Source organism: Saccopteryx leptura, chromosome 4 (assembly GCF_036850995.1).
Source record: "Saccopteryx leptura isolate mSacLep1 chromosome 4, mSacLep1_pri_phased_curated, whole genome shotgun sequence".
NCBI lineage: Eukaryota > Metazoa > Chordata > Mammalia > Chiroptera > Emballonuridae > Saccopteryx > Saccopteryx leptura.
In genome coordinates, this window is record NC_089506.1 from 7313370 (window position 1) to 7329604 (window position 16235).

Sequence of the window (16235 nt, forward strand, 5' to 3'; positions counted from 1 at the left end):
GCACATGGCCAGAACACAAAGGCGTGTTTTCTGAAGTAGAACAGCTCCCGTCCCCAACAGAGCAGGTCTCGCCCCTGCTGACATGCAGGAGGAAAGAAATATGCCTCTCACAGGCACAGAAGATGATGACATCACCATTTGCTTCATCTGCGTATCACTGAACGGCTTCAAATCACCCAACTTTAAGTGTGATGAGCATGACTCATGAATGATCTGGGCCTTGGTAACATTCTCATTGGGTTCAGATCGACACCTAAAATTAGAAGGGAGACCCAATATTCAAAGAGAAAAAGCTATGAATCACCAGCATCCCCAAACCATCATCTGGCACTTAGACAAAATAATTAGTTTGTCTTTTTTTTTAGAGAACTTATAAATATCATGACCCACAAGCAAACATAAACCTAAATAAGTGTTCCATTTCATCAAAACATAAACTTGGAAGACGGCTTTCATAGGATAAAATAACAGAATTCACACAACAGATACAAACAAACAAAAAAAAGAATTAAAAATATTCCGTGTAGGCCACCGTCTTGTGGTAAAAGTAAACTGCGGTGGTTTAAAGCAACCTCACATCTGGTGTTTGATACTAACTGGTGACTTAGGACCTCGGAGGGAGCGAGAGCAACCGCGCCCATTACAGATGACGGGACTCCGGTCACAGTGCTCCCGGCAGCTTTGCGGTCACTCCCAGTGAAAGTCAAGACTGCATTTTTTTTCCAGTGTCACCCCAAGATATTCAATAACAATTTTAAAAATAAATTAAAAAAAAAAGGAAAGAAAAAAGCGTTTTTCTTAACGATTTCAGTCCAATTAAATCTGCCCAGCCTCTCTGCTCTTTGTTTGGGGTGTGGGAGGAGGACGGATGGACTTTGAGGGGAAGAAAAGACCCCCGTTAGGCTTACACGCGAAGAAGAGAGACATACCCTTTGTTTTGGAGAAGAGCTTGGAGGGCGTTACCAGCACAAGGTAATTATTTTTGCCGTTTCAGAAAAAGACACTGAAGCTTGGAACACTGGTTGGCCCAGGCGGATAAGTAGCCAGCTCCCAAAATGCCATCAGTTCCCAGGAGGGAGGAAGTGTGTCCCCTCTCCCAGTGTCACCCCTCACAAATGCAGGAATCTCTCCAACAACCACAATGGCAAAGCTGGCTTTATATAGGGGGAGGGGGGTTAGGAGTGGAATTTTTCATCCTTTCTAAGTACTTTAGCAAGTTGGAAGCAAAAGTATTATTAAGTTCATGAGCATTTCCTCTACACACAAAGGAATATTAAATAAGCAGTGTTATTTTAATCCTGTCTCTAAGCACCCCGCCCCCCCCCAAGAAAAATAAGCACAGCACTGTCGTTTAAGAAAAGAAATTTAGTATGAGAATGGGAAATTATTCTGAAGAAAAGCACTTTGCATTAACATTTAAACCAGGAAATAAAGCAGCACTTAAATGTAAAGCTTTATTTTATATAATTATATATGGTTCTAATGCTGAAATAAAAATATGAAAATCACTTTAAGATCATACCAGTATTTGCATACAAATCTGTATGGCTAATGTACATGGATGCATACAGATTTATATAGAGAGTGTTAATTCTTATCTAATTCCTTATATAATTATATATAATTATACATTGGCCGAATATCTGATTTAGTATTCATTCCTTTATTCCAAATTGTCAGGGGAAAAAAAAAATCTTTGTTTAGAAAGATGGTATCCGATCAAAAGTTCTTAAAATACTCAATGAACATCTATCTATACTGGATTCCTAAGGAAGTGACAATTGTCAAGATATTACTGAATAAAAAAAAAAATGTGTTGTTAGTTCTTGAAGAGCAGGGGATTGTGTCCACCACGTATTCTGAAGTTCCTGTCCGCTCCCACACCTCCGATGTGAACCACCCTCCCCTACCCCCATGACATCACATGCTCAACACCAAGAAATTCAGTGTTCACCAACCACCCAGCAAATGGAGCCATCCAACAGAACCAACCATTGTGAGCAAACTAGAACACTCAAATGAACGGGGCTAAGTCTCTGTGACAGCAGGGACCATTCTGGAAGGGCGCCCCCACAGAGCAATGCCCTTCCGTTTCTGTAAACAACTGTGCACAAGTGGAACTTTTCATAAAACATTCGCCCATTCCACTGTCTGATGTTTTATTCAGTGAAAGAATGTTTTCATCATTTAGCTATTCGGAGGTGATTTCCTCGTCAGTTAGAGAGCATATTTAGATTTCTCCTGTGCCAACTAATAAGGTAAAGACTGGAGATGTTCGCTCATTAAAGTTGCATGCATTCACCTGTTTCTGTAACAGAGTTCTAAACTTGAAAGTATTTCAGCTTTCGTGTGAAACTACGTAGCATCATAAAAATCCGGTGTGGGCCAAGTCCCCTTCCCCCAGTGGCTTGAGCACTTCAGGAATGACCATCCTCCTTGATTCCTTGGTGATCAGTCTACAGCCCGGGTTGTCACCCTCAAGGACAGACACACCGCCAGGCACACAGGAGAGGCGCGGACATATTACAAGCCTAACTACAATACCAGTTTTCCCTACTCGGAGCGATCAAACACACAGGATTCCCCCCACTGTCTCAAAATCAAGCATCAATAGCACACCCTGCATCCATATTTCAGAAACCAACAAAAAACTGCCAGGAAGCTTATAATAAAAAGCATGTAACAAAACCAGTGGAAGGCGCTAGAGCAGGGGTCCCCAAACTACGGCCCGCGGGCCACATGCGGCCCCCTGAGGCCATTTATCCGGCCCCCGCCGCACTCCTGGAAGGGGCACCTCTTTCATTGGTGGTCAGTGAGAGGAGCACATTGACCATCTCATTAGCCAAAAGCAGGCCCATAGTTCCCATTGAAATACTGGTCAGTTTGTTGATTTAAATTTACTTGTTCTTCATTTTAAATATTGTATTTGTTTCCGTTTTTTTTTTTTACTTTAAAATAAGATATGTGCAGTGTGCATAGGGATTTGTTCATAGTTTTTTCTTATAGTCCGGCCCTCCAACGGTCTGAGGGACAGTGAACTGGCCCCCTGTGTAAAAAGTTTGGGGACCCCTGCGCTAGAGAATTGCTCTGCAGAATGTCCCGGTTCCTGTACGTGCTCAGGACGTGGTACTTAGGTCTGTGCTAGTTTGTCTGATGATGAAACTTCTCTCCTTGACAAAAATGTACACAATGCTATATGTCAGTCATGGCTTTCGGTGATATTTATATTTTTGTTCTTTATTTCTCAAAATAATCTCAGGGCATAGGCACTGACTGACTGTCTTCATTTTCTACAAAAGGAAGCCCAGAGAAGTTAAGCAACTTGCCCAAGGCCACGCAGGTCCTGAGTGACAAGGACAGAATGAGAAATCTCGGAGCCAGAATGTGATCCTGACAGCCACTCTCTGGAGCCTGCTCTCCCAGCCACTGTACTGCCTGTCTAGCTCAACAGTTACGTCACTAGACCGAGGGACAGCTGTGTGACCGAGACAAGCAGAAATGTTGACAGGGAGTTCTTCTAGGCACCCTCAGAGGAAGTACAAAGCAAAACCCCTCCCGCCTGGTGCGTTCTGTGGTCAGAAAGAGAGCTTGCTTTGTTTCCTGCCTTGACCACTTGGAAGCGTATAAATCACTACTGTTGCATATACAGTGTGGAGGAGGTGGCCACTTGGGGTCCACGTTTCAAGGTGAAATATGCTAGAATACAGAAACAGCAGACCACATCTTTTCTGATCTACTCCAAGATATGTTTCCTCCCCCCCCCCCCCACTCGCCCACAAAGGACAAGCATGAAGCTGAGCTTGCTGAGAAGCCGGCCTTTTAGACTCTCAAGTATTGTTATTTACACACAGCCGCCTGTGTGGGCACTTCCTCCTTCAGAAGGGCTGTCCTCTAATAGGTGTCCTTTGACTTTGAGCCCGTTTCAGCCACGTTGTAAAAAAGAAAATCACACCAGCAGCTACACAGTAACGATACTGTTTATTTGCTAGTTCCTTTCTGCCTCCCGTTCTTTGCAGTCTTACAATTAGCAAGAATACTTGTAAATAGATTTCAAAGAGAAGAAATGGTTGGGACACTCTTTCGGCTTGCCTCTCCTTTCTCCTACTTGCCAGTTGACCCACCAATAACACACACTGTGGAGAATCTCATTTCATACACTCTGGTTCTTTTAAATAGTCTCTCTTTTAATGGATTGTCTAAAAATAGTTAGCTAGGCAATGGCTGTTTGAAGAACTATTAAGAGGTGTGTGTGTGTGTGTGTGTGCGTATGCAAGTGTGTGGTGTGTGTGTGAGTGTGTGTGAATGTGTGTGTGTGTGTGTGTCTGATCATGACCACTGTTTACATTGCTCTGTTTGGAATGCGAGCCATCACAGCGAAGATGCCTGTCATTAATACACTTTGTAAGTGTTCCCAGACAGTAGGGTGACAGGTGTTTACGCGAGTGAGAAGAGGCTATCTTTGTCACGGCAGAAACCAGGAGCCTCTGGGGGGGGGGGGGGCTCAGGGACCATATATGGTGCCGAGTGAAGGGACAGCCATCGCTGCCGGACACGGCAGGGGAAGCCTGCTGCTGGCACCGGCTCAGGGACGCCCCGGACCACCTCCCATCCACCTGTCTAGACACGTCTGCACAGGGAAGCCGGGGGCAACCCCTTCCGACGGAGGCCGCTTCCAGCATCCCGCGGAGGCGTTTCCGTGGTCTTGGGCGCTCTCAGCCCCGACTCAGACTCCGGTCCTGCGGCTTCCCTCGGAGCTCTGCCCCCGCTCCCGGGCCCCCCGGACCGGACCGCTGGACTTGGCTCTCACACCTCCATGTCGGAAAGAAAGGCCTGCCCACTGCGGTTTCTGGGGCCAGTCGCTCCTCTGTTGTCACGGGCGGAGCCCACGTCACCGCGCCTGGCCCGAACTGGACCGAGCCACCCCGCGTCACCGCGCCTGGCCCGAACTGGACCGAGCCACCCCGCGTCACCGCGCCTGGCCCGAACCGGACCGAGCCACCCCACGTCACCGCGCCTGGCCCGAACCGGACCGAGCCACCCCGCGTCACCGCGCCTGGCCCGAACCGGACCGAGCCACCCCACGTCACTCAGCCTGGCCCGAACCGGACCGAGCCACCCCGCGTCACTCAGCCTGGCCCGAACTGGACCGAGCCACCCCGCGTCACCGCGCCTGGCCCGAACTGGACCGAGCCACCCCACGTCACTCAGCCTGGCCCGAACCGGACCGAGCCACCCCGCGTCACTCAGCCTGGCCCGAACCGGACCGAGCCACCCCGCGTCACCGCGCCTGGCCCGAACTGGACCGAGCCACCCCACGTCACTCAGCCTGGCCCGAACCGGACTGAGCCACCCCGCGTCACTCAGCCTGGCCCGAACCGGACCGAGCCACCCCGCGTCACCGCGCCTGGCCCGAACCGGACCGAGCCACCCCGCGTCACTCAGCCTGGCCCGAACTGGACCGAGCCACCCCGCGTCACTCAGCCTGGCCCGAACTGGACCGAGCCACCCCGCGTCACTCAGCCTGGCCCGAACCGGACCGAGCCACCCCGCGGCCCGGCCAGCAGCTTCTAGGAAGTCAGGAGACTCTTACAAAACTTCCGACCCTGCCGACTGGCGCTGCCTGCTTGACTCACTGCTGGTATTTTCATGAGTAAGTGTCTTCTTCCTCGAGAAAGATGCTGTGTTCATTCGTGGTAGACAGGAATCACTCACTCGGCACTTTTGGGAATCGCTGTCTGCCTTGTTCTTTCCAGCCCAGCAGGAAGCTACCGCGAGTGGGAACTGGTTAAGACGGCCCTGCGTGGAAGTGGATCGACACAGGAGAATCTGGATTTAAGAGCACAGAAAGCTCGTACTCACGGGCAAGGAGGAGTTAGCGGTGTCTCCTTCCGGAGTCCCTCGATTTCCCTGCCAGGCGGTCACGAAGGCAATCACGTGACAGGCGATGGGACAGCGTTTGCAGAAGGAGCTCTGCTGTCCCACACCCTGGGGGCAGCAGGAATTTCAAGTTCCTTGAAGTCTTCAGGAAACCTGGTGCGTGTGCATTTTAATACTCAGCCCTGCCCTCGGGAAGGGCCCTACGGCAGCATTTTATAAGTCAACAGCTTACTACTTCTTTAATGAAGCTTAGAAATATTCAAATTCAGAGGGTAAATAAAGACTATAAATAGCTTCGTGATAGGTAAGATCAAGATGAGCACCAAATAATTTAATAAAATGAACTTGAGGGCTTGGGGGTCGCCGGAAAGGCACCGCGGGCTCGTTCTAACAGCGGGCAGCCACGGCCCGGGCAGCAGGAGCAGACGGACGGACCCACCAGTGAAAGGGCCTGCGAGCTCGTTCTAACAGTGGGCAGCACGAGGAGACAGGGGGACCCACCAGCGAAAGGCACCGCTGGCTCGTTCTAACAGCGGGCAGCCACGGGTCGGGCAGCGCGAGCAGATGGGAGAACCCACCAGCGAAAGGCACCGCGGGCTCGTTCTAACAGCGGGCAGCCTCGGCCTGCGCAGCACGAGCAGACGGGGGACCCACCAGCGAAAGGCACCGCGGGCTCGTTCTAACAGCGGGCAGCCACGGCCCGGGCAGCACAAGCAGACGGGGGACCCACCAGCGAAAGGCCCCGTGGGCTCGTTCTAACAGCGGGCAGCCACGGGCCAGGCAGCAGGAGCAGACGGGGGACCCACCAGCGAAAGGCCCCGCGGGCTCGTTCTAACAGCGGGCAGCATGAGCAGACGGGGGACCCACCAGCGAAAGGCCCCGCGGGCTCGTTCTAACAGCGGGCAGCCACGGCCCGGGAAGCGTGAGCAGACAGGGGGACCCACCAGCGAAAGGGGATTTCAAGAACCGATAGGATGGGGTATGTGGTGGGTGCCAATAAAGCCAACTGAATAACCACTTCTCTCTCTCTAAATAGTCCAATGACCAACTCTGAACAAAAGTAAACCAACTGAAGCTAAGAACCCCCCACATACTCTCTGTGAGCAAGTTTTAGAAGAAACAATTGCACCGACACATCTAAAATATTCACGGTAAGTTGTAGAATCACACTGTGAATCAAACGGACTATCGTCTTGCGTTGTTTAGAGCCCTTGACCACATCACGTCCGGTGTGAAAGATGAAGGATACCTTAGTTCACAATTGACGCAAACCTGCGGTTACAAACCTGTGTTTTGCAACCAAATGTAGGCACCCTGGTACCTGGCCGGCATGTAACCGCCAGGATTACGGTCCCGGGGGAAAGGTGAAACCCTGTAACCGCCAGGATTACGGTCCCGGGGGAAAGGTGAAACCACAGGGAGGTGGGAGGAGGTGTGATGTCTCGGCCAGAAACGTCTGTTTCTTTCCAAATCCAATTATCCGTGACAGGTCCTGGGGCGTAGGAGTGATCCCAGCCTTCCACTGCGGTTACATCCGTGCAGCTCAGGAGCACTGCTCAGTTAGCCTCAGGAATTCCAGCAGGCCCCCTGGTCACGCAGCCACGCTTACAACGGTCCCGTGGGTCAGGCCATCTTTACTCGACCTTTAGTCCGAGGGGCACCGTGGGTAGAACCTGGAAGACAGTCCAGGTCTATTTCAGAGTGTCCCACTGCGGGGGACTGGGACACATGTAAATGTAAGAGAGAGCCCTCCCTGCAGAGTGAGACGTCCCTGCCCTCCCCTGGCCAACACCAGCAGGAGCAAAGGGGTAGGGATTGCGGGTCTTAGGCAAACCTTGAGGGCCCACACCCATCCCCACACTTTCTTAAAACAGATGCTGCAAAAGGCTTTGAAAAGAAAAATGAAAGCTGTCTTCTTGCTCCTGGGTTAGTCATTGCCTCTAGGTTCATTATCTTTAATGCAATGTGACAGTAAGCATCTCACGGAGGGGTAGGGAAAAGGAAAAGTCACCTTGTGAAGTGCTCATAGCACCGTGCATGGCACACCGGTGCTTCGGGTGCCGAGAGGCAACCTATGATGAAAGCGCCTTCTGTCAACAAAGGACGTATGGTATGTGGCGGGGATCGGAACCGGGGGCGCCCCCTACCGCTGCAGAGGTGCAGTGCTGGGCCACAGGGGCCACTCATCCCGCTCACACCTGCTCCTGTGTCCCAAGGCAACCAGGTGAGAACTAGCAAACCGCACTCCAGCTCGGACCCTGCTGACAACAAGAAGGTCGTGACACCCCTCTCCAGAGCCTGAGAACTGGACACCCAGAGAGACCGCTCCCAATCCACCACCGCCCTCCACCCTCCCCTGCTCAACGCAGAAGGGCGAGAACCGACACACCCACTGAGATGCTGCCAAGACAAGTTTGATGATAACCACACCTCATGAACCAATGGCTGCCAGCCAGGCATTCACAGTGCAGAAGAAAGAACACAAAGAAGTAGAAACCAAAATGAAGGATGAATTGAGCTCTCTACGTCCAAGGCCAACCATCTCCGGCATCATATAGATCAGGGGTCAGAAATCTCACAGAAGACAGGAGGCCGACGATGCCTCTGAGCGTATCCTCTAAGGAAAGTAGTAAACACAACCACCGTAGCTTGGCCGTGAAAGCGTCAGGTTCCCCGGGGGAGGGCCAAGAGTCCAATCCTTGTGTTACACAATCTCCGCCTTCCTCCCAAGGGGCGACTGAGGAGTCAAACTCGGAGCCTCTGGCATGAACCAATGCAGAGTGAGCTGAAAAGAGGACGAGCATTTAAAGGTTTTCCCTTTCCCAAACGTTGCCCATTTCCCTAAGAGTGAACCCCCTTTTTGAAGACCGATGGCTGGTCACTCCCAAAAAGTATGGGAATTTGAAGCACATCAAAGAAATGCCTGGGGTACCGTGACACCAAGCTCAGAGACAGCTCCGGTAAACGCCTAACCATCACAGCCACTGCCCTGGCCTACTCTACTTGAATAGCATTTACCTTCTCATTTCCAATGCCAATGGGGTGTGCATACTGTGAATTTTCCTTAGGGGACTGTAGTAACACTTGTCAAATGGTTAAATACGTTTGGTGTATTATGCAGCTAAAGTCCTGTTGCTCCTAGACAATTATTTTCCTTTCTTTTAATGAGATGGACATTTGTAAAGCTTAATTTGGTTCTCAAAAAATTCCTTAGTTCAGTAAAATCTTTTTTTTTTTTTTCAGTGTGAGAGAGAGGGGCAGTCAGGTAGAGAGAGAGATAAGAAGCATCAACTCATAGTTACAGCACCTTAGTTGTTCATTGATTGCTTTCTCATATGTGCATTGATGGGGGGGCTACAGCAGACAGGGAGACCCTTTGCTCAAGCCAGCAACTTTGGGCTCAAGCCAGAGGCCCTGGGCTCCAAGCCAGTGACCTTTGGGCTCAAGCCAGCAACCATGGGGTCATGTCTATGATCTCACGCTCAAGCCAGAGACCTTGCACTCAAGATGGTGAGCCCATGCTCAAGCTGGATGAGCCCATGCTCAAGAGGTGACCTCAGGGTTCTGAACCTGGGTCCTTAGCATCCCAGGTCGTCACTCTATCCACTGTGCCACTGCCTGGTCAGGCAGTAAAATCTTAAGTGATTTTTTTTCATCCACCAACCATGTATGAAAACCAGTCTCTTCTCTTTTCTGAAATGCCCTAATCCTACAAGTAGGCTCCACACTGTCCAACAATTATAACACTGATGTCAAGATCAATTTCTCCCACTCACTTATCTTTCATATTAGTCAGTCACCAGGTTTATAGGTTCTTCTTCTAATAGCTTTTCTCTTCAGTTCCCACTGCATCCACTCTACTCTATTCATCACTTCCCTTCTAGACTATTAGTGTTGCTTCTGAACTAGGCCAAACCTCTCTAGCAAAAGTCCTGACCACCGGTCACTCTCATATATGACTTCAATAGTCTTCTTTCTTATTGGGGTGACACCGGTTAACATAATGATACATGTTTCAGGAGCCCAATTCTACAACGCATCATCTGTACACTGTACTGTGTGTTCACCTTCCCCAAGTCAAGTCTTCCCTCAGTAAGATTCTTACTGCTATGCATTTCAGGTGTTCAGCTCATGAACAACCCCCCATGAGCCACAACAGGATGGCCAAATTCCTGAATCTGACCATCTACAAGATAACCCCATCCATCCGTATAAGCCCATTCTTGTTTAAGGACCTTTCCTCTTAGGCTGTAGAACCACTCAGTCATATCTGCCTTCTTGCCTTCTCTTCCATCTAAGACACAGAAGGAATCTCTAGGCTTGATGGAGTGAGTCACCTGCTGGAAACACTCATTCAAGTTACAATTCAAGTTCTGCCTTATGTCAAGGCAACCCCACCAACTAGGTCTCATGGATGACTCCCTCACACAAACTTTAGGGACAGACAACGTATTGGTACCATCCCCCTGATATCTCACTGAAGTTTTGTGCTTAAGCCTTTCTCTTTTCTACCTAAGTTGTAAGTTCCCTAAAGAAGAAAAAATGGCTTACACGTCTTAAGATGCCTCACACCTAGTAGTTTACCTTGCAAACTCAACAATTATATAATGAAGAAGATAAAACCAATGAAATTAATCATGGTTACATACCACAGGTTGGTGAGTCTAAAACTGTCATTATGCATGAAAATGACTTAGGATAATAGTTAAAACAATGTCTTTCTAGACCCAAGCCCAGAGATATGATGGATGAGAAGACCTCTAAGGAATTCTGCTGCAGTCAGCACACAGATGGTATTTTGAAAAACATCACCACTGATGAATTTAAAACAGTAAATAAAAAACAAACCAAATATGAAAGTATGCAGAATTACAAATTATAGAGGAAGAAAATCTGTCAGGTTGCAAACTAGTTGTCATGGCTATGAAGTTTTTTGTGATAGTCATCATAAACTATATGTGCTTTTATTATGGTAACAAAAAATAGCTATTCTCATTAAAGCAATTAATGTTGTTAGTGTTAAGCTAGTCAACTCCTTCTGCATTTAAACTGTAAATGTAGAAATATCTGAAGTTATTTGTGTAAATCAGAAAACAAGATGTTATATTTGTTTACCCAATAACATTTCATCTTGTAAATGAGCTGTTTTTGACCGGTGTGCCTCACAACAATGTTTAAAACATGCAATACCTGATGATTTAGTCATGGGCACTGACCTCTTTTCCCTTAGATAGTCAAAAAAAATAAGAAAGAAATAGAAAGAAGAAAGAAAGAAAGAAAGAAAGAAAGAAAGAAAGAAAGAAAGAAAGAAAGAAAGAAAGAAAGAAAGAAAGAAAAGACAACGGCCAATACAACAATAGCCATCTGGTGTGAATAAATCAAAATCATACCTATTTTTTGTGAGATTGGCAAAATACATATTGTTTGGTGTGCGGCAGGATTTTAGGAATTGGTTTATGTGTGTCATGAGATGAGAAAGGTTGATCCAGAAATCGCTAATCCAGATTATTCTTTCAGTTGACACAGACAGTAAATCTCACGTTGAGTTTATCTTTAACGTAGACCTTTGCAACGTAAAATACACTCTCCTTGCATTTATTATTCTCAAACATGTAAATATCTAGGCATTTATGCTTCCATTCCAACCCACTTTATGGAATAAAAATCCCATAAGTATATTTGGCATGATGTAATTCTTCCTTTTTGATGTTGTCAAGCAGTGTTTCTCTTAAAAATCAAAGTCTTCACTCAACTCCAACCAACCAGAGTGCGCTCTACGTACTCTCATATTGGCAAATGACTGTAGGTCACAATCTAATGCTTCTTCTAAGTTTTGGTTTTCTTTAGTGTGTTGATAATTTTAAATGTTTTCTCTTGTGTCCCATCATGCCCAGTTAACTGTAATTATAGAATAGGCAACACTTTGCTCCCCTTCCTTTACTGGTGTTGACTTGGTTGCACTAATATCCTTTCTAAATATTAAAAAAAAAAAAAAAGCTTTCTAAGTGTAAATTACCAAACATTGGCCGTTACTGGAGATTGCAGATAGGTAACATCTTCTATTTACCTTCTGAAATCTCCTCTTGGGGCTTATGCAGTTCAGGAAAACTAACCAGCAGCTCCTCTCTGGGGCTTACATGGAGACAAGGCAATGGGCTAGGCCACTAGGGAGAGCCGTGGAGCCCGGACCACGCCTCTTGGCAGTTCCCTGTCAGGGACATAACAGTTTGCACAGGGGCCGGCAATGACACATGCCCCGTCAAGCCTCTCTACTGGACCACTGGGAGCACTTCAGTGCAGGGATAAACAGACTGTCTCACGGTCTGTGGGACTCAGAGACTTAAAGTGACCTTTCATCCTGTAAAGGGTCAACACCGCATATAGAATATTAACCCATATTCACCGGACAGAATATCAAGGATGGTACAGCATGAAAAGCAAACAAAAAAGGCATAAACACTTTTATGAATAATGGGAAGAATTGATTACATCATCAATGAAGGCAATTTTGAGAATGAAAACTAAATTACCTTTTATTATCCAACACAGTCACATACACACTTGCACACACACACACACACACACACACACACTCGCATGTGTACACACGGGACTTGCATTCTGGGCTGTCCCAGCAGTCAGTGAGTCCCGTTAGAGCTAGGAGCTCATCAGGAAAGACTCTCATTTTACCTCCTGCTTCACACTCTCCTCCTGCACGCCAGAGTGAGTTACTACCAGCCAGGCTTTCATAGTCTGACTTTGCAGCCACGGAAAGTGAAAATACAGAGAGTGCCAGGGGGTCCGATGCTACATTTTGGTGGCATTTCAGGACAAGGAAGATATTCCTATGACAATAGTTATACCTGTTCAAATACACGCGTTAAACATCATTTTTCAGTTCGCATGATGCGCACTGTTCTGCAATTTAACACATACATTTTTTTTCTTTTGTTACTCTAAAGGCTTTTCCTTGACCCCTATATTCTGCTATATGAAAAATTTCCCCCAAAACTTAAAGACAAAAGTAGTCTGGTTTTTAAATATTAGTCTACTCAATCTTAAAACATATTTCAGAATACAGCTGGGAAGGCAGTTTAATTTCTACACATTCAGTATATGTTAATCAAGTCAACTCCAGGCTGACAGCTTCTCCTTCTGCCGTCAGTTGAAATAAAGTAATGCAGTCCAGGTCTGGGCAGGGCACCTCAGTGTTGGAAGAGAGGCTTCCCAGACAATGTCCAATACGGAACTTCAGGAGTTCAAGAACTCAAATAAGCACAGAATCCACCCTTACGTCAGATCCCAACTTTTTAGGTAAATATACACTCTTTCAGAGGGGCCAGTAAGAAGCAGGCAAAAACACACAACTCCATTTTTTTGCAAATCAGAATGTCTCAAAAGTCTCTTTGCAACATTTGCAGGCAAAGTGTTAAGACGTCACTAATTTAAAAAGCAAACAGAATCCACCTTGCTTTTCAGAATTTTACGACCAGATTTCAGAAATGCAGAGTCTATAAAGCTGAAAAGTCATGCCCGATTGTCCTCTGTCTACGTGACATCTGTGGCATCTCAAGTTGAACCAATTTCCCCAGGTGACTCTGAAGTCCTAAGCCCTCCAAGCCGGCTGGTAAATGTCTGTTTTCCTAAAGCTGCGCCCAGCGCAGGGCTGTGCGGGGAAGCACGCTGGGGCGCCGCGTCCTGGCCCCGGGGCTCTGTGACTCCCACTAATCAGAAAACAGCCCCGGACCCGAGTGACCCCACTCTGCGGACCCGCGCTCCCTGTGCAGGTTCAAGACCCGCTGGGCGCAGCGCAGGGACAGCTCTTTATTAGGCAGGCGCCCCGATCTGTGTCACCAGCCAGCTCTCCGGGCCCTTCCCTCCTGTAACTCCCTCTCCAACTTGGTAACAACTTTATGGGAAAACAGGAGAAGAAAACTTTTCTCCCTGGAAGCGTGCAGTCCGCTCGCCAAGTCTGGACACAAGGTGACACACGAACGCACACGTCGCTGAGCGCAGGGTCCGGGTTCCCAGCGCCCCGAGCCCCAGGATCCCCCCCGCAGCCCGGCCGGAGCGCGCAACCCGCACCCACCTTGGCCTCGCCCGCGTCCGGCTCCGCGTCCGAGAAGCCGAGTCCCGACTGGAAGGCGGCGGCGGCGGCGGGCGCGCGGCGCGGCCCCGGGAGCAGCGCGGCGGCCAGCAGGGAGCACGCTAGGGCCAGGGCGCACGGCCGGCGCATGGTGGACGGCCCGGGGCACGGCGGCTCTCCGCTCGCCCTCCGCCCGCGAGCCCCGCGCTGAGCCCCGAGGGCGAGCCGCAGGCGGCGCTCCCGACGTCGCACGTCGCCGTCGCAGCCAGCGCCGGCCGGAGGCGCCGGGGGCAGGTAGCGGCCTCACAGGAAACCGGACATCCGAGCTCCCCGCGCGCGCTCGGGCCGGCGAGGTGCGGCCGGGGCGAAGGCGGACGGTGCGCGGCCCGCGCGGCCGCCGGGGCTTTCTGGAAAGAGGGGGGCCGGCCGAGACCCCCCGCGGCGCTCGGCCCTCCACGCTCGGGGGCCCGGTCCCCTCGTCCCCGCCCTTCGCGGCAGCGGAGCGCGGCGGGCGGCGGGCGGCGCGGCGGGCGCGGGGCAGGGCATGGCTGATGCGCCCTCTGCCTGCGCTTATGTGAGAGAAAGGCCGAGGGAGGGAGCGCGCCGGGCCTGGCCGCCCTCCCCTTCCTTGTCCCTCGGAGGGCGCTCCCTCCGCTGCCCGCGCCCGCGCCTCCCCCGGCGCCCCACCTCCCACCCCCGGCCACCCTCACCCCGCCCTCCGCGCCCGGGGCCGCGGCCCGACCAGCCGGTTCGGTCCTCGGGCCTTGAGGCCACGCGACCGCACTGGGCAGAGTGGCCGCGGGACAAAGTAGCTTATTAGGGTGGAAGGGGCCCCTTTGTCCTGGGTAGCCCCGGGCATCCGTCCGACTCCCCCACGCCTGGTCCGCTGCGCCCCGCTCAAGGGTTGGAAATAGCCCTGGAGTGCTGAACTGACCCAGAGAAAAGTCATCGCAATGGTAGGGACCCCCGCCAGGACCTTGGAATCGGCCGCAGCCCCTCTTTCCCTGGGTCCCGTGACTTCGTGTTGCCAGAGAAGCGAGAACTACTGAGTCCTCTGAGCGCAGTGCGGGTTATAGGGATGCATGCTAATTGATCCCAAGGGAATCCCAGACTTCTGGCCAGAATTGTCATGGACAGTAAGGAGACACAGTGTCGCTTTCTACAAGAAGTTAGGTTTAAATGAGAAAGGAGCTGATAGAGAGGGACATGTGGTCAGCAGATTGTAGGCGGTGACATCTGCGGAACAGCGACTGCCTTTTCCAGTAGGAAAATCAGCCGGGGGCTGCGTGGTGCTAACAGCCCTGAAGGTCCCTTTCCTGGGGCAGAGGGGACAGGCTGCAGACAACCAAGCTACCGGTTTCAACAGGGTACAGAGATGAGAAGCCTCCCTTACACTACCTAGCTGCTTCGAGAAACACAGATCATAGAATCTTACGGGGAGGGGAGACGTCCTTAATCTGAATCAACTCTCTGCAACTCTGGAACTCCCCTCCCGCGTGTTGACTTGAAGACTGAAATCCCTGGGGGACAGGGGCCTGCTGCTCTGTGTGCTGTCCTGGCCCTTTCATGGTGGCCAGGGTTGTTGAACAGCCTCAGCTTTCCTTTCTCCGTGGCTTTTTGACTTCTGGACTTGACACGAGAAATCTAATCTGACGTCCATGTGTGATGCTTCACATATTTTGAAAAATATGTTATGTTCTCCCTATGTTAGCTTTTCTCCCCGCGAAGTATCTGTTCTTATGACAACTCCAAATTTCCTCATCAACCACGATCTAATTTTAACTTGCTTCATTTAGCAGACTGTTCACACGTGACTCAGTACTTCAAGCGTTCCAACAAGCCTTTAAAAGGGGCTTCCGCACCCAGGCGTTAGATGCATTTGTTGTTGCAGCCTCGGATCGACTTTATTTCTTTGGCAGCCGAATCAGTGTTGACTCACATTACACTTAAAACCAACGGCATTCCTCAAGAACTTTCCACGGACACCGCTGCTTACTCACGTCTACATTATTGCCCTGCATTTGTAAAGTCGGTCGGTCGGCTGTGCCCAAGATTGGAGCTGTGACATTTATCTTGATTAAATCTATCCTCTGAGAGTCACTCCACCATCACGGCTTGTTGAAGTGTGTTGGGCTGCGACCCCGCCAGTGTGTTATTCTTCCTGATGTCTTCCTGCTATGCGCGTATTTGACTAATCGGCTATATTTGTCTTCAATACTGATAAGAGGAAGAGCTGGGGACTCCCTGGGGAAGAATTGAAGTAGGAGCCTGG

General features: G+C 49.9%; 1 protein-coding gene across 1 annotated transcript in view; it reads right to left on the bottom strand.

Annotated features, from left to right (window-relative positions):
- The window catches only part of VEGFC (vascular endothelial growth factor C), a 101202-nt gene extending 86727 nt beyond the window's left edge, over nucleotides 1-14475 (bottom strand). Inside the window, exon 1 of the mRNA XM_066383519.1 lies at nucleotides 13967-14475. Within this exon, the coding sequence (XP_066239616.1) occupies nucleotides 13967-14113 (147 nt within the window). The 5' untranslated portion in view covers nucleotides 14114-14475. The remainder of the gene's footprint in view (nucleotides 1-13966) is intronic.
- Nucleotides 14476-16235: the final 1760 nt, after the last annotated feature.